General features: G+C 37.8%; 1 protein-coding gene across 2 annotated transcripts; it reads right to left on the bottom strand.

Annotated features, from left to right (window-relative positions):
* Window positions 1-759: 759 nt before the first annotated feature.
* On the bottom strand, window positions 760-27,193 carry LOC140159149 (inactive peptidyl-prolyl cis-trans isomerase FKBP6-like). Of its 2 annotated transcripts, none has more exons than XM_072182513.1 (14): window positions 26,960-27,193; window positions 22,235-22,443; window positions 15,620-15,731; window positions 15,160-15,260; window positions 14,474-14,591; window positions 13,554-13,643; window positions 8,707-8,838; window positions 7,430-7,560; window positions 6,366-6,425; window positions 4,873-5,070; window positions 3,800-3,983; window positions 2,862-2,943; window positions 1,599-1,728; window positions 760-1,012 (listed from the first exon to the last, which is right to left on the bottom strand). In XM_072182513.1, exons 2-14 carry the CDS (start codon window positions 22,325-22,327, stop codon window positions 959-961), a joined length of 1,485 nt encoding a protein of 494 aa, XP_072038614.1. In that variant the 5' UTR covers window positions 22,328-22,443; window positions 26,960-27,193; the 3' UTR covers window positions 760-958. The 2 variants fall into 2 exon arrangements, with proteins under 2 accessions (XP_072038614.1, XP_072038622.1); XM_072182521.1 differs by having other exon boundaries at window positions 22,235-22,439.
* Between the last annotated feature and the right edge of the window lie 253 nt (window positions 27,194-27,446).

The following is a 27,446-nucleotide window of genomic DNA, read 5'->3' as shown; positions in this document are numbered from 1 at the left end:
AATTGGTTGAGAATTAAAGAAACGGTGATCCAAAACCTAATGACAATACCAAATAAAAAGTTGCACTTTTGTGTTCTAATCACTGAAAGCCCGCCTCTAGTTTTTCGTGCTAATCAATGAAAGCACAGCACCAGTTCTCTTGTTCGCGAACACTTTGTGTACAAATCAATAGGGCATGCAATGTGACAAACTGCAACTTTTAAATTATAATCTTCCTTGGGTTTTTTGATCGTTGTGTCTTTATTTCTTGAACAATTTCAACGAATGAGATCTGAAATTCGAGCTAAAAGATGCAGCTATTGGCTGTTGGTTCCAATTATGACATATCTGCCTTTGTATAGAATATACAGGGGGTGAACGTAACTGGTACCCCAATTATTTGGCTTACTGTATTACTGTTATATTACTGTTATAGCACCTACGTTGAATGCTTTTGGCAAATAAACGTGATTCAAACAAATCAAATATGAGCACTGCAAATGTAGAGAATAACAAGAATCCACATTTATCGAATTGAAAAAGTTGTTCTTTGGGAAGTCACAGCCACATCTAGCAAAAGTTGAAACCTCGTTCCTTGTCACAACATTCTCAGTCTGATTTAATATTTAAATCAAAGTTTTCGTTTATAGAAGTTTGCAGCTGCACCAAACCACAGCCAGTCCACATTGCCCTCATTGTGCTCAATTGGGTCACAGATGAAGTTGTATCAGATGCTTCCAAGAGTAAGCTTTGTTATCATTAATCAAGTTCACAATAAGCAGATATGGCCATAGACACACATAACAGCTTCTCTTGCACAGTTAGTATCATAACATAAATGGCTTCGGTTGATGTTAATGTTTAAATCCAATGCCATAGTCACTTATCTTGAGAACATTTCTTCAATGTTACTCATGACATCAGCCACATTTCAGCCAGCAAAAATGTCACTCCATGTCCTGTTGTTGAGCATAGCACATCACTCTTCTTCCACAGATGGCTTGAGGATCTTGAGATACTTATCTTGATTTCCCTAAAAACAGATGACAAAGATGATATTGTTATCCTATGTTTTCCTCATATTTGTGAGTGTCTTTTCCAATTCTAGCTCTAATTCATTTACACATTAACTGATGGAAACTTCTACTTTCAAGATTACCAATTTCAAACAAGGCATTGTTAGGCAAAAACACATAGGACTTTCCAGTTTTCAATGTATACTGGCAGCAGTGTTTTGCACATTACAATTCCACCCCCCCTTTTTCCCCTTGTGTCATCATCCAAGAAATAGCCAAAAATGATGGACCGAAGCTATGAGAAAGTGATGTGGTATTTCATTTAAAAATGTTTAGAAAAGGCTTGCTTTCTTCATATAAAATGTTAAAAGGATACTAAAGATTGGGGTTTGTGTGTGTTTTTCTTAATATGATGGAAAACAAAACTGCATTCTCCCACTGGAAACAGACTTATCTTTTGGAGCTACATTACTTTTCATTCATAGTGTCATAATAGATGGACTATTAGCAATACTAAATTGTTCATTATATATTTGAAACAATTTTGTTTAGGTAAGTACCCTAAACATTTAAAATTTAAATTTGTGTATGAATGGAACTCACTGATTGGCTGAAAGCTTTGACTTTAAGTCCCATCTCCTGAGCTGCTGATTTGATGAAAGCAATCTCCTCTTCTGTACGAATGTCTACAGCGAGTGGCATTATTTGCATTTCTGCATTATTTTTGAATGCCCTGTAGAAAACAAATGAAACATAAAATTAGGTTACTCTATTTTAAGGTGATGTGCTTTTCACAGGAGGAGGGGTGCAGGTAAATTGGGATAGAATTTTACGCAGGTCAAAAGGGATTCAAATCCTGAAAATTATCTACTCATACCATTTTTAAATAGTTTGGAATTGGAATAGGGATTACCAAATTTGCGATGCGCAATTGGGCCAAAATGAACATGAACCAAGTAAAAAGAAAGCGCATAAATTTTTGTCTTACCATTTTGGAAATTCTACCATTACATGGGGCATATAATTATTGCACAGCTCTAAATTATTGAAAAATTATGCTAAAAATATCAATAATAAATACATTGGACTATTCCAGCTGAAATCCATACTCATCCTATGGGAGACATGGCCTTAATCTTCAATCTTTGAATTTCAAATGGGGTTACCAGAATGGGTGCTCCATTGGAAATATACACCAATGGATGGATTTCAACTGAAATAGCTCAATCTATATGTTTACTGCTCAGTGCCAGAAGTGGGTAAGTGCAATAGGTGCCATGTGTAGCTGCCATGTGTAGGTGAGTACAAGATATTGTGTGTAAATTGCCAAATTTTCACAGGGCAGCTATTGCACTTACCCACTTCTGGCACTGAGCAGTCGATGTGTGTAATCGCATATTATATTATGGCACAAACAACATGTGATCAAGCAAAATCAGTCGGAAGTCTGATATATTGATTTTTCAGATATAGCTGAACAAAAACAATTTCTTTTCTTTTGTTGCATATTGTTTTGAAAACACTTCAAAGTTCAACTGTTCATATCTTTGGAACTAAATGTTTAATTTCAATAGGGTTTTCTGTAAAATGTAGCTTTGCAAATGCATTATACAATCATGTAAAAAACTGAAAATTTAATATAGCCATATATAAAATTTAAAACTGAATATGTCTGACTTCAGACTGATTTTGCTTGACCACACCACATCTTATTAATGGACTTGTTGTATGGGGGCCAGTAGGTCTGTAGGCAATTTTTAAAATTGACAGACAGTTAGCAATATGAAGTGCAAAAAATATATAAACATAATTTACCAAGAGAGAAAAGCATCCAGCAAACATTTACACCCTGACTTTATGACTTACTCAATTGTTTCTGCCATGAGCCTTTTGTACTCTTCACTACATGATTGCGCTTTACTATTGCCATCAGGTTCCACTTTGTCACCTGAAATCAAATAGAAAAACAAAATTGTGGAACAAATCTATAAAGTACAAGACTTTGCTGTTATCTCATCACTCATATCATTGGGCTATTCAATTTGTAATCCATACACCCCCTGTGGAAGACATGACCTTAATCTCCCACACAGGGAGTGTAGATGGAGTCACCCATTCAGGTAACCCCATTTGAAATTCACACTGCCTGTGTGGAAGATTAAGGTCACATCTTCCATAGGGGTGTATGGATTACAAATGGAATAGCCCACTCACCAGCCTATCCTTTCATCTGTCCTTCCCTTTCTTGCTACTGTTTCTGTACGTCATCCCTCATAATGATGATAGGCATTCTTCCATGACTTTTCTACACCAAGGAATTCATCCTCCAAGTTTTATTATAATATTTTGCAGATTTCCTTTCACAAATTCAGCGTACTGCTAACCGTCCAGTACATATTATTTCCCACAAGGTCTTATGCACACGCTTGATGTCACACACGTATAGGTGTTGGTTAACGCATAAAATGAACCTTTCAACAGATTAGACCATCTAGGTTTTCTCCCAGATCTTAAATTTTCTTAACAATATACAACTGGAAAAGTGCTTTAAACTTATTAGGTCAGTAAGTTCACCTGATTTCATACATGTACATCCTAACAAACCTATAGCAAAGTCATGGGGGAAAATGCACTAAATCATCATATTACATATCATGTAACATGAATAGGGTATCTAAAACAAGCAAATTTGAGAAAGAGGGTACCTAGCTAATAAATCATACGTATTTAGGTCCTTTGAGTAAAAAGTCCTTAGGCCGGGCCCCTGTCAACATATCATCAAATAAATAAAGAAACCCACAAACCTTTCACATCTCTCCATTCAGGAAACATATTACTGTACATGTTACTCTCCACCATTTTGAATTTCTTCATTGACAATTCCAATTTTGCCAATTCATTTTTGATGTCTGTATCATTGGGAGCCTGGCGTCTGGCTTGAAGGAAGTACTTCTTGGCTTGTGGGAAATCACTGCACTGGTAGTAAGCCTACAAAGAAAAGAAGTGCAATTTGATACTCAATATTGTTTTCAGCAGTCTTGCGCATCTCATTAATCAGTCAAATTAACCCTAACTCAGTCAAATATTACATAATCCGAGGGGTCTGAGGTTCGAATCCCGGGGGTGCCAAGTAAAAAATTTGTTCATCTTCTCTCCTTTTTCGGTCCTCCTTTCCTTTCCGATAGCCAAAAACCATGTTATTAGGGTTAATAGGCCTATATTTTCCTTCATTTGAAGCATGCTTAGCCCTAACTCAGTAAAATCTTACAAAATCTTACAAAGAAAACCACTGCGCATGCATGTATTGAATGTGTTGGGCATGAAGCAATCAGAGTCATATATACCCAGGGAATCGCTGGCCTGGGCGGGCCAGCCAAACCCCAGTAGCTACAAGTTGATTATCTTGTGCATGCACCTGAGGGGTCTAAGGTTCGAATCCCGGGGTGGCCAAGTAAAAAATTTGTTCACCTTCTCTACTTTTTGGTTCCTCCTTTCCTTTCCAATAGCCAAAAACCACGTTTAGCATTAGGGTTAATTAAGCGAGGTGCTCATAATTTCCAGCATTGTCACTTGTGGAGAATGCATGTTCGAGCTGCCATGTCAGTTTATCACTTTTGACCCTTCTCTGGAATTCCCATGACCAAAAGCAAAATTCCATAACTTTTGACCCTTCTCTAAAATTCCTATGACCAAAATCAAGATAAGGTCATGTCTTGCACAGGTGGGTGTGTGGATTTCAACTGGAATAACCTGATGTACGTAAACCAGAATATTACTATTGCATGAACATAGTGATTACCAACATATTGCAACTGTGAGAACAGATGAGGTTGCCTAAGATTTCTTTCCAATCTGTGTTGTTCATTCACTGACTCACCTGCCCACATCGATACAAGCCCTTTGGATTCTTTGGATCAATATCAAGAGTCTTCTTGCTATACATTAGAGCCCGTGTTGGTTCTTTCAACTTGAGGTAGCACAGGGTCAAGTTGAGCTGCACCTTGAGCAGTACTCGCTTCATTTCAGCTTCTTCCTCTTCATCTGCCAAATGAGCATCCTCTAGTAACCTCTCCGCCTGAAAATGGATAAACATATTACATATTGGGATACAATATATGCTCTATTTCCAATATTGTTTATTTCCGATTCTGGCATATGTGACCCGTTCTGACAAAACCAGGAACAAGTCCCATTTTTGACATTTCATGATTAGAATAAAAATGTAAGCACTAGACAATAAGCTTTAAAATGATACCAAAATTATATACACAGCATCAATACTTTTCAAGATATGGATATTTTTTGTAAATGATACCTTGATATTTTTGCCAAATTACTATTCTGAGTAATGGGCTTATTAGTTTCCTGCATTACACAAGATTGAATAGGGATTATCATTATCATTTTAGTAGGTACTTTCAAGGATTTGAAAGTCCACTTAGTGCCATAGTCAAATAACATGAAATTAAGAACTCCAATATATGATTTTTCTTTTACTGGAATGTCATCTTTAAAGGCCTATAACTCAAACACATGTCTGGCGAATTGTCCCGGTTTTGTTGGAGCTGGTCACATATATTAACTGTGTCTCACATTGTCTTACGCCCTGCTAGGGTGGAGCATAAAGGCCGCCACCTTCTTCGTTTAATATAATAATTGGCCGCTTAGACACAGTGAGAGAGTTATCATGGGGACTTAAGCTGAGATTGCCCAAGTATCAACAGTAAGTCCGCAAACCGATTAAATCTGGTCTGCCCCCTGTGATTGAATGTCCCAGAAAAATCTGCCAGTTTTCACATTGTTTTTTCCGGTATCTCAATTTCACAACTTATTGCTGCCTTTGGCTTGGCTGGGTAAGATCACATTACATATATGGGAGCAGGGTTTTCTTTAACGCACAAAACACGCGTATTTACGCGTTCAGGCACTTTGCTGACTCCTTCAAATCCAAAGTCCCAAAGTCCAACGCGTACAAAATCTTGAAAACGTACGCGTTCAAATATTGCAAGATTTGAATAAAGAAACACCCGATATTGTGCATTTATTAACGGCTTTTGGCATTTAGGACCTACTCCCGATATGTAGGGCCCATCACATTTTGTCAGCATCGATCCATGCATGTTATAGTGATTAGTAAAATTGTAGAGAGTCAGTTTGAAATCTTGCAAATTGGGTTCGGGTCCTTTTTTCTGTTTAAATGATGCACCAAATGTCATCAATTGGACTTTAATTTTGGCAATGTTTTTGACTCCTTCAGAGGAAAAATTGAAAGGGTCAAAAAAATTTGAAAATACCCTTTCAGCAAAATGCTTAAAGAAAACCCTGTATGATGCGGAAAAAAAAACTACAAAAAACAGCATTAGTACTTACCTTTTGGTATTTATGCTTGGCCTTCTGAAGCTGTTTATTTTTATACATGGCATTTCCTTCCTAAAGAAAAATGTAGAAGACAATCATACATTTTTTGTATAGGTGTAAATGTTGATGTAAATTATTTACCGATGATTTTTCCCCAGTACTTTAAGATAATGAGGAATTACGGTAATAATATAACAATGGAATTGAAAAAGCTTCTTCAGTATACTACGTAGTAAACTTGAACCTAATCTATAATACTTACATTATATTATATATCACTTACATACTCTATTCTGCGCTACAGAGGGGTAAAGTCGTACCGCCAGACTTCTATTAGTAGGTAGGCATAGATTAAAAATATATACAGATAGCGGCCCAACATGCATTCAAAGTGCAAGATCATCTGTTAAAGATTACTGATCATTCCATGAAGTGTGAGAGATTGAAATACTATGCCTACTAGGCACCTGTTACTGCATAGTTTTGAAGGGCTGTCTTCATATCTTTCATGTAAATGCAAAGGCATGCAATGCCATACATAAGTTGTTAGACATGCGCGATAGAATTACCGGCCGTCATGCATATGTAAGAATTCTCACAGACTTTGCCAGTTGGTGCATCATCTGTTTGTTTTTAGTCTATACGGTGTTAGAATGCTGATCTTTTAGCTGTGTGATATTGAAGTATGCCATGGATGTCATGGAATTTTACCAATGACACCTTAAATGCTATTAAGATACATGTAGGTGCAAATCGTTTCCAAGGCTCTAAATGCTTCAAGATAGGGCCTACATATTTTCTAATGGACTGTTATCATTCCTTTTGTACTTTAACAAAAATTCCGGTTACACAATTTTTTTGCAGGATGCTTTGAAAATAATTGGTACCCATCAGTTTTTGTATTGATTGAAAAGCCTGCATCTTCCAAATAAAACACTGAATTCTCATGAAATGGCCAGAATGTATAGTTTTATGACCTTCCATAACATTTATCTACAAATGAGGTGGCAGTTATGTCCAAAATCACTGGGTAACAATCATTTTAGTACAGCCTGTACATTTTGTTTTATTCCTACCTCTCTGTGTACATGGACCTCTTTGAGAATCCTTTTGAATGGTTGAGCCTTCTTTTTGGTGTCACTCCACTGCTGGAATTCTTCTGTTAATACATGCTCAGAAAATGCAATCAGTTCTATTTCTGCCATGACTGTAACATAAACCAAGAGTTTCATTTATGTAATGTGCCGTGTTCTGATGAGAAATGACAATTGACCACCAGACTTAAACATTCTCACCTGCTCCTTTTGACTACACTGAACATGTTTTTTTCATTGGGATCCTGCTAATAAAAAGTTTAGTTTAGGTTTCCAACTAACATTTTGTTCTTGCAGTCAAATACTGGATTTTAGAATTTGGGTTGGAGCAAAAAAGCAGTTGATGCTATATTACAATCTTAATTATGATTACAAAATTACTTAACAAGTTACTACCATACACAAATCTGTATTGCAGGCACTCATCCCCTGCACCTCTTCCACACTGTGAAGTAACAGATCTTCTCGGGTTTCATGGTTTCTGGACATCCCCCCATCCCCTGACCTAGCGATGCTACAACAACTTCATCATCTGATATGAATACAGCTATCATGACAGTAATCAATTGGGATGGTGGTGCAACTACATATGGTGCCTAAACATATTGTTTGCGCATGCATGCTTAACACAAAAAATGTTAAAACAGGGTTGAATTTTGACCTCATCTTCAAAGTTATGGGTCACTTATTCGCAGAGTGTTCACCATCTGATCTGGAGATGGTTCTAGAGATGGGACTCAGAAGAACAAGTAATAAACCAAAACAAAGAAAATGAATTAGTATAGTACTGGATAAGTTACTCATATTCAAAGTGAGAAAATTGTCATTATGTTTTAGGGTGTAAATTTCTAATATCTTACGTATAAAGGGTGAAATTTGCTACCCCTAAATACACCATTTATGGTCAAATTTTGTAATGCTGTGACAAGCATGGGTACCACTTTAGTAGGCGAGTGAACCCCTCAAGTTTCAAACATTATTTTTGAATTAAATCTAGTATGGAAGTATTTTCCACTGGAAAAGGAGTTCGGGAAGCCATCATGGAAAGAGTGGAACAGCCTGCAATCAATACGAAAGGGGAATTTCTCTGCCAACCTTCACACCCATGGCACCCAATGCTTACAGGTCTACCCACCATCTTGCACATCCCCACCAATCAGATGTATGATAGATATCCGATGCAATGTAGCAAATTGAGTTGCTAAAATTTATTTTCAGTATTAGATTTAAGTCAACGAATAACAACACAGATATCTTACTGTTGGCGTTGCCTGGTATTCGTGGAGGACATCCCATTTCACCAAACCCATACTTGGGTTTAACCAGAAACCTTGTGATCTCTCCTTTCCTCATGGTACCTACTGCTATATCCAGAAATGGCATGACATCAGCTGTAAGAATACATATCACATGATGGTTACAAATTGAGATGCAACACTTACATATTTGTACATACATACTATCAACTTTTAGTATCCATTCAAAAATGCAAGGAAAAAAATCGAGAAAAGTGACAAACTAATTTAACTCATAGTCACTAAACAATGTTCCCAGAGGAATTCCAATGGAAAACTCCGCATAGAGACATGCCACAAGTAGATGGCATAACTTTGGATATTGCAGCTGCCGTCACCAAAACACGTAAAGACTTTTGGAAAATGTATTCCAGCCATATCACAGCAATATGCAAGGAGAGTTGACATAATTTTCAACAGATATTTACCAAAAAAAACATATAGAGCAACACTGGCCTTGAGAGAGTAAAGATGTGGAATAACACAGGCTCCCGTCTTTCCGTTGATTTTCAATAGGACTTTTTATACACAAGACTAGTGAATTTGGAAGCCTTTCAACAGGTAGGACTATACACAATCATGGCAGTGCTGAAAGATGACAAATTGGACGAAATCCTGTGCACAGTGCAAGCACTATCTGCGCTTCCTGCTGATGTAAGCAACCTAACTAAAGCTAAAGATGAAATAAAGCAGTGGAAGTATGATATAGATGAAAAAATTAAAGACATTGAAAAGAGCATGGATAAGCTGAACATGGAGGTTAACAATATCAAAGACAAAGATGCACAAAATATATATGAGCCTAATAGTAGAGTCACTGAGCTTCATAATCAAATTGAAAAAGTGCAAATCTGTTATTCACAGGCATACCAGAAACAGGAAATGAAAAACCCAAATATTCATTGCCGATTGCCATTGTATGAAAGGATCTGCAGACGGTTCAAAACCCAGTACAATTATTGCAAAATTTATTGCAAGATTCTACTATGGAATGAATGTTGCCAAAATGCAAAAACTACAGACACTCCGACACATCCGTTTTGACTCGCCTCATAATGATAGTCATAACAGCTTACCTAATACCCATGATACCAGGGATGTTACAGTGATGACGTAGAACTGCAGCAACAAAAATGAGAACTCTGGTCATGCTATGTCCAAGCAGCGAAAGCAAAGCTATGTCACAATTTTCGGGTGATTGCCACAGATCTTGTCTTGTTCATTTGTAGACAAAGATTCTACTATGGAATGAATGTTGCCAAAATGCAAAAACTACAGACACTCTGACACATCCGTTTTGACTCGCCTCATAATGATAGTCATAACAGCTTACCTAATACCCATGATACCAGGGATGTTACAGTGATGACGTAGAACTGCAGCAACAAAAATGAGAACTCTGGTCATGCTATGTCCAAGCAGAGAAAGCAAAGCTATGTCACAATTTTCGGGTGATTGCCACAGATCGTGTCTTGTTCATTTGTAGACAAAGATTCTACTATGGAATGAATGTTGCCAAAATGCAAAAACTACAGACACTCTGACACATCCGTTTTGACTCGCCTCATAATGATAGTCATAACAGCTTACCTAATACCCATGATACCAGGGATGTTACAGTGATGACGTAGAACTGCAGCAACAAAAATGAGAACTCTGGTCATGCTATGTCCAAGCAGAGAAAGCAAAGCTATGTCACAATTTTCGGGTGATTGCCACAGATCGTGTCTTGTTCATTTGTAGACAAAGATTCTACTATGGAATGAATGTTGCCAAAATGCAAAAACTACAGACACTCTGACACATCAGTTTTGACTCCCCTCATAATGATAGTCATAACAGCTTACCTAATACCTATGATACCAGTGATGTTACAGTATAGTATGAATAACAACAGAGAGGTAGCGGAAACACAACATGAAGCTGGAGATTCAAAAGTTGAAGATTCCTTACAGTGATCTTGGTGCTTCTCCTAGCCTTCTCAAGGATGGTGTAGTTTAAAAAGTGCATACTTTTGTTTTTTCTGAGGACCTTGCACTGGATTGTCTATTGTACTTGAGAGTCTGTGATGTTTGTTTTTCCACAAATCTACTGTGTATTAATAAAGAAAAACAAACAAACAATTTTGATACGCTGATATGAAAATAAGACAGTAATTAATTAACTGCTGATACCAAACTTGATTTGACATTTTTGTCAAAAACAAACGAGAGTTCAGCAAAAGAGGGAAGAACTAGCTGATTGCTTTAATAAAAACTGATGGGTGATGGGTTTTTTCAGTATGAATTATTGGATGGAATCAGGATTTCTAAAAATTTCAATAGAATTTGGAAAGCTAGATATGTCTTCTATGGTGGTCTGATATCTTAAAATAAAACATTGTGAAAGGAAATGAATGTTTTGAGTATACAGGCATGTTTGTATGTGTGTTTAACATGATAAAACAAATAAAAAAATGGCTGATTGCTTCAACAATACAATTACCAGACTCAAATACAGGGAATAAAGTTGTGGGGGAAAAAAGATATTTACCAGAGAGCCTATAGAACACAACCAAATTGCAAAGGGGAAAAGATATGCGACAACAAGCAACTGCATACTAGCTAAACAGAGCATATTTCACCATGAAGATTATTATATTTAAAAGCACAAGTTATTTGGGATTCTTGCTTCATATTTAACAGGATCTCTTGTAGCAAATGAGAGACACATTGTGGCAATTTTACAAGATGCAACTATGTTAGATGCAACTATGAGCATGACACTACAAATCTGGTTGCTTGCAACCACAAAGAGGATGATACACGGCAGTTGCTTCACACTGCAGATGCTGCTTGTGCCGGATATCTAAGATTCTTGACTCTTGACGCTTGATACTGATGTTCTTGTCCTTGCAATAACATTTTCCCAAAAGCTTGTTGTACAAGAATTGGGTGTCAACTTCGGCAGCAAAAAAAATCTGCATTATTATTTGGTTCATGATATTTCCAAGATTCTGCATGCTGAAAAGAGTTGTGCCCTTCCCAGTTTCCACAGCCTAACCAGGTGTGATACAACATCAGCATTTCGAGGAAAAGGATCTTGAAAGATACCAATGCTTTTGTTTCTTCACTAAACTCACCTGAATCAATCACAGCTCATTATTAGGCACTTCTTGAGTGATTTGTGACAGCCCATCTCTAAATATGATTTAAAAAGTTTTAAACTTCAGATGTCAATATCCCACAGAAACGGCTCATCACAAAGGATACTTGATTGACAGATTCCATTCCCAGCCGTAAAACAACATATGAAGAGGGCTATATTCAAAGCCTAGATTTGGTTAGGAACAGTCCCTTTACCCCAAAACAGAATCTACCTAGGCCAAGCAATCACATTACATGGTGGCCACTGTTGACAAAATTACGAAAATCTAGTGAATCATGTCACAAACTAATCCGATATGGGTGCACGTGTAAATACCAAGAAATACAAATGGTAAGTCTTCAAAGGCATCGCTGAGATGTACTGATCTTTGTAAATGTGAAGATGAGTGCTCTCAGAATTGAGTACAAGGATTGTAAAGCAAATTAAGAAATATCTCATTTGTAAATGATTTTGTGATTCAGTACAATGGATTCAATTATTGTATTATGTAATTTTGTTTCATGTGTTTGTGTATCTCATTTTAAAATGTAAATTAAATAGTACATTTAGAAGGGGCAATAACAATGGGCTTGTGACCATTTATTGATCAGTCAGTAATTTCCCATTAAGTTTTTAGTCAAGTGTTTTTCCGCCCAATAGGGTGATTTACGTTGTGAATTTGCGTAAAACCGCCCAACTATCTTTTATTGGGCCCTTTTTAATCTTAAAAATTGGGCTATTTGGGAGTCATTCACCCTGGCTAGCCAATTCACCACTGCTTGGCACTGACAAATTTTGGCAACTGGTTCAAATGGCTCCATAACTTAAAATGATCAGTACCTTAAGAACTATCACTTGCCAATTTGAATGATTTTATCATAAAATGGATGATTTTAACCTCTATGTCCTGAATATGACTCAATCACAATGATCTCATTGACCTGCACTGAGAAGACTTCAATATGTTGGTCCTCCTTTACAAATCATGTCACCAGCAAACTCCTGATTACATTTCTGATATGCTCCATGAACAAACTGCTCACAGACATCTTCACTCCACAACAACATCAATATCACTATTCACTGATGAACAAAGAACTCAAATTTAACAGACAGGTACGTTATCATGCCATACACCCTGCATCTGGAACAAACTGCCTAAACACATCAGAAATACAGAATCCATTGACATTTTAAAGAAATTGGTAAAACATTATCTGTTTGGCAGGGACTGAGTTTAGGAAAACAAACAGTGTGCTGCAAACAGCACACCTTAGATAAATGAGGACTGCTCTGAGAAGTGTGATTGCACTCACACACCTTAAAACTCAGTTGGAGTCAGTCCCTGCAAGGTGTGCCGCACTCCTTAAAACTCAGTGCCTGGCTTGGAATTGCATGTAAGCAGCAACTTTGTAATTGTGTATATTTTTTAATTGATATCATGTATGTTATGTATTTCTTTTCATTTATTTGCATATGATTTCTTCTTTGTATTAGTACAAGTTTTGTTATTTTAGGTGCTACAAAAGTTTCAGGTATTGATTGCTTGATTGAATTCAATTGGAATATCCAAATCAAATATTGGTTGTGTAAATGGATAAGCATTTAGTTTAAATACATTTTACAATCAACAAATGTGAGCTTTCAGTTGATACTTGATGTGACTGTGTTTATAACCATCTTACCTCTTCCCAGCACAAATTTCTTGGGTTTGTTCCTAAGTCTTGTTGAGTCATATGGCTCTGGAATGTCTTCCAAATAGCAATTGTAGTGAACTGTAAAACAAGAGAAATTTATTTACTTAGTTTTCGCTCTCAGGAAAAGAGACATGTGAGACATCCTCTGCAGCTAGCAAACTGGGTTAATGAACTCTGGATTTACAGTGTAGAATGAATCACTTCACACTGAATTTCATCACTTCTACAAAAGGAACATAATGTTTTACATTGATTTTCCCAAATTGAAAAAATCCTAGTCTCAATCACCCTTACTCATCACATAAACAAGAATGATCAATCACTATTACATAGGGATCTCATTCTCTTTATTCATTTTCTATCCATTATCATTATTTTGTGAAAGTGAAAAGTTTAAAACCAACAGGAACACCGGGGTACTCAAGTTTGGTTTTGGTAGACGACGTGCCGCTGAGATTTTGGAAGTGGACCCATAAATATACCAATTTTTCAAAAAATTTGGACCCATTTATATACCAAAAGTCAAATTTTTCGGCCAAATTTAACCAAAATTGTCTTAGTTTTTACAAAATTTCCCAAAATTTTGGGAAAATTTTGAAAATTTTGGCTAGATTATGGAAAAATTGGGCTGTTTTCCGAAAAAATTGAGAAAATTTTGAAAAAAGGACCCATTCATATACCAAAATAGGCTTTGATAAGGGGTAATTGATATACCAGAAGGCTGAAAATGCTACCCATATTTGCGGCACGTCCCGTATGGTCATTTGTACTGAGTACCCCCGGGCAGGAACAGATGTAATATCATATTTTGTCATGTTTTGTACAATTGAAGAGATGTACTCTGAAGTAATCAATATTATTACTATTGGTAGGTGATTTAGATCTAAATTAAGGCAAGAGTATCATACCTGTGACACTTGACCCAGATGGGACCACTGGTCCTGCTCCTTGCTTCTGTACTTTCCTCACAACGCCTCCATCTTCTGTCACATTTTCCATGTCAGCTGCCATCCTTTGGAATGTTGTCTATAAACAGAGACCAAAGACATTAACAAAATAGAGTCAAGTCTGTGTTTGCTGTATAATTGGCTGTTCCAATTGAAATTCATACATCCTACATGTATATGGAAGACATGACCTTAATCTTCCATACAGGGAGTGTGAATGTCAATAATGTCATAAAATTAGTTATGCCTCCCATAGGGGGTGTATGTATTTCAACTGGAAAAGCCAATTTGACATTCTTGAAATAAGAGCAATACAAGAATCAGACTCAACTACACTGTACAGAGATGACATGAAATCCTAAACCAAACATTAGGGTAAAAATAATTACCATGCACCTTAAAGTTTTAAATCATTCGCCACACACCAGATTTTCATGTCTTTTATACAGCTTTCAAGGTTTAGAATAAGTGATACATGTTCAGGATGCAAACAAGCACAATGAGACAAATGTTTCCTGGGTGGAATGACAAACATTACAGATCTAAACTATTTGACCCTCTGTGGTTTGGTTAGCAATAATGTTTAATGTATTATTTCAGTTAATTCAGTTAATTCACTAGGTTGTATTTGTAATGATATTACTCACTAAACCATCATCTTCACCATCACTGTCTTGCTCTAGAAGCATATCATGATCCAGATTTTGAAACAGGTCCTCTCCATCAAAGTAATTGGGTTCTTCAATCTCTGTAAGAAAAACACCGGATATGAAGAAAAAAGGAACCAATGGAGGTGGTATTACAGTGTTTTAAAATACTCACTCCCATTGAGGAAGATATGGGTAAAGCCATATTCAGGGGGGGTATGTTTTAAAATAATTAACCCACAAGTTCCAGGCCAATTATATGCGCTATGCGTGCTTCCATTAACTTTCGTTTGCATACACACTACCTGCAAAGTGTGGATTCATCATGGATTAACAACAGTTGGTTCCGGTGCAAAGTTATAGTAAGAGTTGTTGAATGCCCTTTCCACACACTTTTGTACTGCACATGTATAGGTGTTGCCAGGGCCTGGCATCAATTGTACAGTTTTACAGTTCTTACCTGGTACTTCATATTCCACTTCAAATTCAGTGCCTTTACCATCTAGTTTTCTTAGTTCCTCCATATTAACTCCTTCGCCTATTACTTTCACATGTTGGCTCGTCTCATATTCCTATTGATGCAATACATAATAGGTTTGTTTAATTATTTAAATAACAATTATTTTTTTAACTTCTGAAGACGCTACAAAATTGGCCACACTCACCGAAGTCCTTTCATCCGCTCAAGCAAAGTCTTCAGCGGATGTTATTACTCTAAAGATCATTTTATGCTAGCTGTTTTTGAGATGATACATGTACATGAACCGTTGATGATGTCACAATATACATAGCTCAATTTTTTAGCATATTTTTGCAACTTTACACCCAATTTTCAACATTTGCATGTATAATATTAAACATCAAATCATTAAAAAGAATAGAAAATCCTATAAGCAAAATAAGAACAAGAGCACCAATGGCGCTGTGGCTCTCACGCTTTTTTTGTGGGAAAGCAATTGTTCTTGGAGTCGAATGCATAACAGGTTGGTAGCTGTATGGAAAGGTTGGGTAGGTCGGCCAATTTTTTTAAACCTTCAGTTTGAAAAAATTCCCCACAAATATTCAATACGGTCCTTGAAACTCGATGCGGGGGTCAATCTTCCTCCGCCGCATTATTATTTTTTGCCGCATTACTATTAGTTGCAAAATCTGAAAATAATTCATTATTGTGCAAATTACTACTGAACCAGCAAGAATAATTTGTTCTGCAAAATTTTAAAATCCCCTTCTTTTAGTATTTTTAGTTTTCAACAACTATAGAAAGCCTTGGCAACTATTAGAATTCATCTAAATTGACCTCAGACGACCCCAAAATGACCTCCCAAAAATTTGGCTCTAAATGGTGACCTCAGATGACCCCGAAATGCCCTTCCAAAAACTTGACTTCAAATGTTGACTGTACCCACCAAGTTTCATGCCCATACGACAGTTTTAGTAATTTGACCTCAGGTGACCCCTGGCTGACTCGAAATGAGCTTCCAAAAATTTGACTCTAAATGTTGACTGTACGCACCAAGTTTCATGCACATACGACAGTTTTTAGTAATTTGACCTCAGATGACCCCTGGATGACCCCAAAATACCCTTCCAAAAATTTGGTTCTAAATGTTGACTGTACCATACCTGCCAACTTTTGAAAACGAAATAGGGACACTTGCGAAGCGGAGCGAGCGAAGCGTGTGTAGCGCTCGCGACTACGGCCGGGGGTCCAGGGGCCCTTAAGCGGGGTCGAGGGGGTGAAGCCCCCCGAAGCCAGAGGGTTTCTACACATTTTACACTACAGGAGACACCATTTCTGAGGGAAATTACATTTAAACGGATTAAAAAATAAGGTTATTTTGAGAAAACAAGCCTAGATAACAGCCTTGAAGAATACATGCAATCTTCTTCAAGGCTGTTATCTTGACTTGTTTTCTCAAAATTATACCGTAACATATGCAAATTAGGTACCTAAGCCCAGGCAATGTTAGCAGATTTAGCACCCCAAGTGACCACTTTTGACATAAAAACTTGTTTTACACTTTTTTGAAAAAATGCTTCCTTCATCCTAAAAAAGTGGTTTCAAATGTTCCGTTTCCTATACTTTTGTACATGAGAGACATTCTTCAAAGTTCTTTTATTGCCTAATAACATGGCCTACGTGTGTTACGGCTGCCTTCGCAAACAGCACGAATCATAAACCAGTTTGCGAGTTCGCCTTGGCGACGGACACGCATAAACTTTATCGGGTAAGGAGAATATAAGATACAATCGTAAGTATCAACATTGCACTGATTAATAATGGACATGATGGACATTATTCAAGGTCGTATTAAGGGCGCAGTACACCAAATCACTATGTATTGCAAAACGATTTCTGGGTAAATATAATAATTATGCAGTGGAGTGGGTGTACAGGCCTATATGGAGAGGGGGTATTATTTCTTAGGGGCTGTGCAATAATTATGAGTCCGAGTGGGGAGGGTAAAATTGGGGTAGTGGGGCAAGAAATATTTGGCGAGCCGAAAGGGGCAAGCAAATTTTGGCCAGCCGAGGGGGGGGCACACATTCATAGGGTGCCTTTTAAATAAAACGCTCTAAAAAGCTTGGGAAAACAGTAAATTTTCGCTCGCAACATATATCTTGACCATTTAAGGTTTGGAAATTGGGATCCCAAAAATTTGGCATGTGTCAAGGGGAGGGGGCAAAGATTTTTTTGGCTAAGTGCACAGCCCCTTAAGACAAAAATCTAAAACTTATCTTAAATTTGAGCGACTTGGCTAATTTATCCCCATCTTGGTTCAAAATAGTGGGGTTTCTGTGCTTTTTGTCGGGGGGAGGGGGGGGGGCAAACTAATCGTAAACACACAATCCCGTGCACACAATATCATATACCACAAGATAACGGTGTATTGACCTGCTGATCATGCAGTGAATTCTCCTAACAATGCCTTCTATTGAACTTAAAACGAAAAGTCTAAGAAAGAGGGCAGTATACTATTTGGAGTGGGAATTTTGTATAGAGTTTTCGTTCCCGTCCAGTTTGCGTTTACGGCCTTCACATACGTGGCTGAAATTGATATATATAATGCATAATATAAAATGATGATTCAACAAATTTTGACCCCCCTCTTTTTTTTCTTCTTTTTTTCAAAAAATATTTTTGGCCAAAAAGCAAGTTATAGGCCCTAAATTACTTGCTATTCAAGGTTGGAAACCAAAGAAATACTGCTACTAAAAAAAAAAAATGCCAATATATTTTTACAAAGTTGGATAAAGTTGTACATTTTAATTTTGCTTCTACTGAACAGCTAGCAATGTATACTAATTCAATGTGTCCCTGACTGTTCAATAGAAGCAAAAGTAATCAAAATGTACAACTTTATCCAACTTTTTGTCTTTAAAAAAAAAAAAAAGCAGTATTTCAATGGTTTCCAACCTTCAATAACAAGTAATTTAGGGCCTATAACTTTTTTTTTTTTTTATAGAAAATCGGGACATCCCGATTTTATGGCGTTCGGGGTCTAAAATCGGGATGTCCCGCATAAAATCGGGACACTTGGCAGGTATGCTGTACCCACCAAGTTTCATGCCCATACGACAGTTTTGCTAATTTGACTTCAGATGACCCCTGGATGACCTCTGGTGACCGTGACCCACTAACCAATACAAACTTGTTCTGTACGACCCCACAAAATTAGGCTCCAAATGTTGGCGTACCCACCAATGCCCATACGACATTTTTAGCAATTTTACCTCAGATGACCCCTGGGTGACACCGGTTGATCCTGAAATGACCTTCCAAAAATTTGACTCCAAATGTTGACTGTACCCACCAAGTTTCATGCCCATATGACAGTTTTTGCTAATTTTACCTCAGAATGACCCTGGATGACCTCAGGTGTCCTTGACCCACTAACCAATACAAACTTGTTCTGCCTGGGGTCAAGATGCACCCACCAAGTTCGAGGAACATGCGACCCCACAAAATTTGGCTCCAAATGTTGACTGTATCCAGTTTCATGTTCATACAACAGTTTTTAGTAATATGACCTCAGATGACCCCTGGGTGACCCCAAAATGACCTTCCCAAAATTTTGATTCCAAATGTTGACTGTACCCACCAAGTTTCATGTCCATACGACAGTTTTAGTAATTTGACCTCAGATGACCCCTGATGACCCCAAAATGACCTTCCCAAAATTTGACTCCAAATGTTGACTGTACCCACCAAGTTTCATGCCCATACGACAGTGTTTAGTAATTTGACCTCAGATGACCCCTAGGTGACCCCGGATGACCTCAAAATGACCTTCCCAAAATTTGACTCCAAAGGTTGACTGTACCCACCTAGTTTCATGCCCATACGACAATTCTTAGTATCTTCCCAAAATTTGACTTTAAATGTTGACTGTACCCACCAAGTTTCATGCCCATACGAGTTTTTAGTAATTTGACCTCAGATGACCCCTGGGTGACCGGATGACCTTCCCAAAATTTGACTCCAAATGTTGACTGTAACCAGTTTCATGCCCCTACAACAGTTTTTGCAAATTTGACCTCAGATGACCCCTGGATGACCTCAGGTGACCTTGACCCGCTAACCAATACAAACTTATGCTGGGGTCAAGATGCACCTAGTACCAGGGATCTATACGATGATTTAGTTTTTTGGGTGGATCACCGCATTTTACACATAAAATACACGTAACCCACACACAACGCAATTGAATAACAGACCGGTACTGCACAGTGCCGCTGGTTACCAGTTGTTCTCATTTATGTAATCAGCAATTGGAGCCTACAAAATCTGGTGCATTTATAGTGTACGGTACTATTACTAACATGTGATATCGGGAATTGACACAAATTTTACGGTAACAAAATCAGTCATAGGCCTACCCAGAAAGGATAAAATTCGAATTGAGAAAATATTGTATGTGACATGGTGTACTAAAGATGCATCCACCCACCAAGTTTGAGGAACATGCTTCCCTACTATGCTAGTCTGAGGTGCTCTGACGAAAACACTCCGATCGCCATGCAATCTAAGTTTTGTAGGCCAGTGAGACAACGGAATCACTACGTGAACGAGCTACTACTACAATAGTCTCTGAGAAAAGAGGCAGACACAGACAAACAAACAGATAGTGAATTAAATAGTGATGATCAGTTGAGTTGTAGCAACTACAAATTTCGAACGTTTGTCAGGGGTCAAACCCCCACCATTTATATTTCCTCCACACTTTTTTTTTTCAAAAATTTATCTCCCACCCTTATGCAGTGTTTGTGACCAAAGCTTACAGCATTACTTATCAAATTCGGAAGACTGAACATCGTCGGCGCTATCGCCGTTTCATACAGTCACGTCCGGGTCCATTTTAGCACTATCTGCGCCATCAATCCATTTCAGAATCCGAATTGATGCAGAATTTATCCTCATCTATCAAACACTCATGATTTTCTTATTCATCTGAAACATCTTTGAAAAGATCGACTTTAGATTGTTTACAGCATTACTTTATCAAATTCGGAAGACTGAACATCGGTAGCGCTACCGCGTTTCATACAGTCACTTCCGGGTCCATTTTATCATTATCTGCGCCATCAATCCATTTCAGAATCCGAATTGATGCAGAATTTATCCTCATCTATCAAACACTCGTGATTTTCTTATTCATCTGAAACATTTGCGACATATTAAATGTTGGCATCGAAAAGATACGACTTCAGATTGTTTATCATAAACACATGGGCAAATTGTAAAGGGCTGAGATACCTGTGAGATCCTGAATACATGAAAGCGTCAGTCTATACTCTCTACACGGCCGCTGTGGTTCGGATCGCTCCACTTCTAGTGTGAGCGAAGCGGGCCAAAGCGACTGATGTAGAGACTGAAAATATATTCATTCATAAAACTCACGGGCGTCGATTCTTCTACATGGTGACGTCGTATGAATTGAAAACATCAGCAAATTAATTTTGACATTTTCTTTCCAGATTTATGAAGAAAATATGAATGTTTTTCAACAGATCATCAAATTACTTTATTATATTTTTTTTCAATTGGTAGCGTTACCCACACGCTTTATAATTATATATTGCTCCCACGCTTTTTAGAAACCCACCCTTTATTCTGCAAAATTGTAATTTTTACAGATTTTCAGAATTCCCAACCCACGCTGTAGAAAGCGTGCCAGACAAACAATGATAATGAATAGCCAGATGTGACCTTCGCTGTCGAGACGTTGTTTTCAGGGTTGTCAAACACGCGATTTGGTAACCCAATTAGGCGACTTTTGAAGATTTTCCCCGGGACAATTTCCTGCCCCATAGAATGCAAAGGGTAAAGAAAAAAATTGGGCGACTTTTCGATTATTTGACCTGCGATTCGGGCTGAATTATTTTGGCAACCCTGGTTATTTAGCGTTAATTTAACTAAATTACTACGCCGCTGGTCTCTAAATATTTTGAAGTGTTGTCCCATGGTAACAAAACTCCCGAGAACTCAATAAACAATCTGGACAAAGGAATCATCCAATCACGTTTCTATCCATGTGAGATCACCATAAAAATTCATGATAAAAGGTCACTTTCCCAAAGAAAAATAGTGCAATCCGTCAATTCCGCCATGATCTCACAACTTAAATTACTCAGACCAAAATAATCTCTAAGCGCATACAGGGAACCAAGCAAAACGATAGAAATGACTTGTTTCTCATGACGACTTTTGACTTTTCTCACTTCAAAATAAGTACTTTCCCCACCCCAAATTCACTTCTAAAGGAGTGCAATCGATTGCTAAATAACTAAGCAAACCTTGGAACGTAATTTCAAAGCCAAATATCATAAACAAAAGAAACCTTAGCATAAAAAGCAAGAACGCAAGTGGCCAAAATATGTAGCAAAAATACAGTCCTCACTGACTGCAATGACTCAGGCTCACCTAGCTACGCTAAGAGCCAAAAATTATGAAAATAAACACGTGAAAACTGAAAATTGAATCCATGTATGCCCCACTTCCGGCTGATTTTGCTTGATTACACCACAAATATTGGCTGGAGAAATATCTTTCAAAAAAGATTGGGAGACCTACTTCTTGTCGTCTTAGTTCTTGTTCATCAACTTCAACATCACTTTCATCAGTCTCCAATGCAGGTAGATTTTCCACAGGCTCTGGATCATCCATACTGTTTTATCACAATGTACTGTGTCGGCGAGTCAGGCCTCAGGGACTTTTTAGGCTGGTCTGATGATATCACTTTGCGATTTGCACTGTGTGTGGGTTACGCTGCACTGTACTGGCTAGATGAATATTACAAATATATAAGTTAAACATGTATAACTCATCCACCACAATGTCTTGAGGAATATACATTTTGAATGGGGAATTAGGTTTGGCAGGGAATATTAATATTGGCAAGACTTACAAATTGAATTGATACTGACACATGTGTGATCAATAATAGTTTATTGGCTATTGCTAAGTAAAAACACATACAAAATAAATCAAAAATAATGAGGGAGATTAATCATTATGCCAAAGACCCCAGTCAATAAAGATTTAAGCTGAATTTATACTCGATCGCTTTTGCAGAAAAGCGATTTTCACGCATGCTCAATGTTTACTTACATTTCCAGAGCGTCAAGCCGATCAATCGATTCAAATCGCGGAGGCAAAAACGACGTCGCTTTTGCAAGTTGAAGAAATCTCAACTTCCCAGCGATATCGCTTGACACATGAATGCGTCAACCAATCATATACAACCAACTGGATCTATTATTTTGCTAATTAATTTACCTTTCTCGATTTTTAACTTTTGGTGATAAATTAATTCAAAGCAATAATTATTGACAGCAACTCATGTTTTAAAAATGTATTTTGTGGCATTTAGAATATTTTAATTGTTGTCTGCAATCGCTAACGCCGTGATAAGTATAAATGCAAAAGCGACGGGCGATGCAATGCAAAATTCGGCGATTGCAAATCGCTTTTTCAAAAGCGATTAATCGCATCGCTCGGCGATCGAGTATAAATTCAGCTTTAGAGTTTCCCGTCCGACTGCCCCCACTTCATTTTCGGGTCAGCACTTGAATTTGTTATTGTGATTTTTCAAAAATTAAAATTAAAACAGGTAATTTTTGCACAAAAAAATGATGAATATCATGTGCATTTTAGTGGAAAAATCTAAATCAAACATAGCTACTGGTGATTCATTGCCATAGATGGGCATCCTTGTTTCTTTAGTCAGTAAGCGGTAAATAACAACACATTTTACAATCGCTTTTGGTCATATAATAAAAGTCGCAAAAATAATGAAAAATGTTTTCAGAAATTATGTAATTATAATGAAAGATCGATTGTCAGTAGGCCTACTTAGCCTCATCTGATGAATAAGACATGCATGCATGCATAGGGAATGATAAAACAACCCTGTTCTGCAGGCCAGACCAACCAAGACTTGATGTACGGTATTGCGATTTTAAAAAGATTTTAGCAAGTATGTATCATTTGTATGCATGCATGTAAAAATCAAACGTTCATGTATTTTTAGGCCAAAACTTAGTACAGGGAACCCATACCATAGTAGCTCTAAAATAGGGCAGCATCAATAAAGATAATGTCATACCGATAAATGAGTAAATGACACGTCTGTTTTGTCCGGTTTTTTAAAGTTTGTCTTGCAAACTAGCCAAAGTTCATACATACATGCTATGTAACGGTGTGCGTGGCAAGCGGCCTCTCGGGCATAAACTAGGTATGTGAGCATTCCTTACCTGAGCATGCGCAATATTCAGCCTCTCTCAGCATAGGGAAATCGCGCACCCGGCGCCATTTTGGAAATTCATTACCGGTAGTAAATTTTACGGCGATGTTTTTGAAAGAAATTTTGGGGGGAATTAGATTGAGTTAAAAACAGTTCCAAAGCTTACAAGGTCAAGTCGAAAGGTTGAACTTGATCATAACCCGGAAGAGGTCAGATGATTCGCACGTGGTCGCGGCAAATTTTGGCGACTTTCTAGTGGGTTTGAAAGTGACGATTTCGATCTAATTTTTTCGAAATTACTCTCCGAATATCTAAATAACGGAGTTGAGCGGTAAGTTAAATGGAGCACGCGGTGAATAAAGGTAGTTTTTTGTACATACAAATGTTTGGTTTGATGAGATTGGATGGATGCCTTGCGCAAAAAGTGAGTGAACTGGGGACTTTGTGTAGTATGAATCGGCGACTTTTGCCAGTGAGTGAACATGTTTAACCCGGCATGGTTTGTGTATATACTAATTGAATGGGCTCATGCTGTGGATGCTGGGATAGATTCTCATTCTGTGCCGACTATGAGTCGGGGGAAGAAGCAAATTTGGACCTTTCCTATTCCTATCCCATCATGCATAGCGCTAGCAGATTTTTGCTATGATAGATGCATAAATCACTGTGGACACATCGGGTATGATGGCCGGGGGGGGGGACACACAGGCCGTTTTTTGGCCATTTTCCTATTTGATTTTCTAAATGTTCAAATTGATGGGGGGCGTACTCTTATGACGCCTTCGTCATGGGGGGTAACTTGAGCAGGAGTGACCCCATTCTGATGATCAAGTGAACTGGCCCTCGAGTTTCCGCAATGATCTTTGGAATAGGGAGCATGCGCCAGCCAGTGCTCCAAAGGGTGCCTGCTCAAAGACAAAACTTACGCTGGGGAAGGGGCGGGGGGTTCATACTTGAGCAGGAGTGACCCCATTCTGATGATCAAGTGAACTGGCCCTCGAGTTTCCGCAATGATCTTCGGAATAGGGAGCATGCGCCAGCCAGTGCTCCAAAGGGTGCCTGCTCAAAGACAAAACTTACGCTGGGGGGGGGGGGCAGGGGGGTTCATACTTGAGCAGGAGTGACCCCATTCGGATGATCAAGTGAACTGGCCCTTGAGTTTCCGCAATGATCTTCGGAATAGGGAGCATGCGCCAGCCAGTGCTCCAAAGGGCCTGCTCAAAGACAAAACTTAACGCTGGGGAAGGGGCAGGGGGGTTCATACTTGAGCAGGAGTGACCCCATTCTGTGATGATCAAGTGAACTGGCCCTCGAGTTTCCGCAATGATCTTCGGAATAGGGAGCATGCGCCAGCCAGTGCTCCAAAGGGTGCCTGCTCAAAAACATTTTCCTGGGGGAGGGGGGTGATCAGCTAGTGCTTATGATAATTAAACATTTTAAAGGGTGCCCCCTCAAACAAATTACCCCCCCTTGTATGCCAGACAGTGCTCCAAAGGGTGCCTGCTCAAAAACATTTTCCTGGGGGAGGGGGGTGATCAGCTAGTGCTTATGATAATTAAACATTTTAAAGGGTGCCCCCTCAAACAAATTCCCCCCCCCCCCCCCTTGTATCAGTGAAAAGGTGTACTCGGGTGGGTAGTATCAAAACCGTGAGTTTTTCAATGACAAAAAAAAAAAAAAAAAAATAAGACACTTCAACACAAATTTCATCTTTTTGAATAGGTTTTTCTTTATTTTTGCATATGTGCTGTTGGCCCTCACTGTGGTTTCCCAGGGACTGCCTTTTGAGGAGAGCGAGAGCAATCGCTCTCTACTGCTCTCCTTAAATCGGATATAGGAGAGTGATTTTAGCTTTCCTTAGTTGACCATTCTCTCATTACATTTTATTGTAAATGTTCTAAACAGCTCTTGAAGGCTCTAGAAGAGCTATTCAATGCTCTCCTGCAAATTCCAAAGACAGTCCCTGGTTTCCATCCTCTGTCAAAGCTGGAATCTGCATCAGAAAACAGAAATAAAACAAAATGTTACTCATACATGTTCATTTAGTATATTAGGGGCTATCATTTTCAAGGGGCTCCCAAATTTACAAAAAAGTCAGCATCAATAAAATTGCAACCCCCCTATTTCTGCAACAAAATTTTATGACCCCTCCCCACCACCCACTGATACACCTTACCCCCTGAAGAGGCTAAAATTGTATTCAGTCTTTTTGAATAAGATAAACACACTATCTGTGGTCATCTTGCAACTCCCTACATTTTGGTCATCAAAATTTTATGACCCCCCCTATTTTTCTTTCCAAAAATTATGACCCCCCCTGTATATTTGGGACCCCTCCTTCCAAAAGAAAATGATAGGCCCTTATGTTCACATCAATACAAATTCAATCAATCTAGGATTACATTTACAGTTCAGTACCGGTAAATAGCAAGTGCTTGTTTCTTAAAATTGTGTACAGTATGCACAGTATAGGCCTATAAGCATTTTAATATGTGCATGCACAAAAAGTTTGTACAGGAAATTGGCTGAAAAATTGAGACATTCAAATTAGCATATCTCCGCAACCACATGTCGTATGACATTCATTTATGCCTCATCAGTTTTCTTTCATTTAGCTCTTTAATATGAGATTACTTTGATGAGAATCAAAAAAAGTTCAATTTTTTTTGTATTATACCTACATAAACAACCGTTTAGTCATGAAAATATATGAATGAACCCCTAATTCATGGATCTAGATTGAGTTTGGAGAAAATTGCTGTATGCCTGTTAAATCAGCTGTTTGGGGCGAAAAATAGATTTATTTTCAATGAAAAAAAACCGAGCGAATCGAGGGGAAAAATTTAAAATTATTTCATTTTTTTTTTATTGTTGATTTTCTCAATATATTTTGTTATAAAAAATCATGGAAGTTTTTGCCCAACTAACCAACTCAAAGATCCGTCTTAATCTGCCAACATGTTTTTTCTGTCACCTTATTCGTTACATGTGTATATAGACATGAGTGAAGCTGGTTTGATCTGAGTTGAGCATGTTGCATTGAGTAAGCTTACCAAATTTCAGCAGTAGTATACACGTGCACACATCACAGTTTCAGCAAGATTCATTAGCCAGAAACTGTTGGTTTAACACCATAAGCTCCTACTTCATGGCCTTATGTGCAGACTGATGAAGTTCTATTTCATGATTTTGAGAGCGTCGAATCATGCAACATCCGCAAAATTTGTAAAAAAACAAAGAATGTTTTTCAGGATTTTCGCGAATTTCGTGACAAATTTGTACCACGCGCTGTGGGTTAGACTAGAGTTGCTAGAACTTTTTTTTTTTTTTTAATTCATAAATATAATAAATAAAGGTCAAAATCATATCGTATATTTAAAGTTATCCTGTTGTTTGATTATATTTATATCTACGCTGAATTCTATGGATAAAATTTAACACAAAACAATAATTTATTTATTTAATTTAGAACTAATTTATTTAATTTAGAACTACGAAAATCCCTAAAATTAAATGAAGCTCGTCGTCACTCCAAATGCA

Source organism: Amphiura filiformis, chromosome 1 (assembly GCF_039555335.1).
Source record: "Amphiura filiformis chromosome 1, Afil_fr2py, whole genome shotgun sequence".
Lineage (NCBI taxonomy): Eukaryota > Metazoa > Echinodermata > Ophiuroidea > Amphilepidida > Amphiuridae > Amphiura > Amphiura filiformis.
The sequence above is the reverse complement of the archived record's forward strand: the minus strand, read 5'-3'. Positions and strand labels throughout refer to the sequence as shown.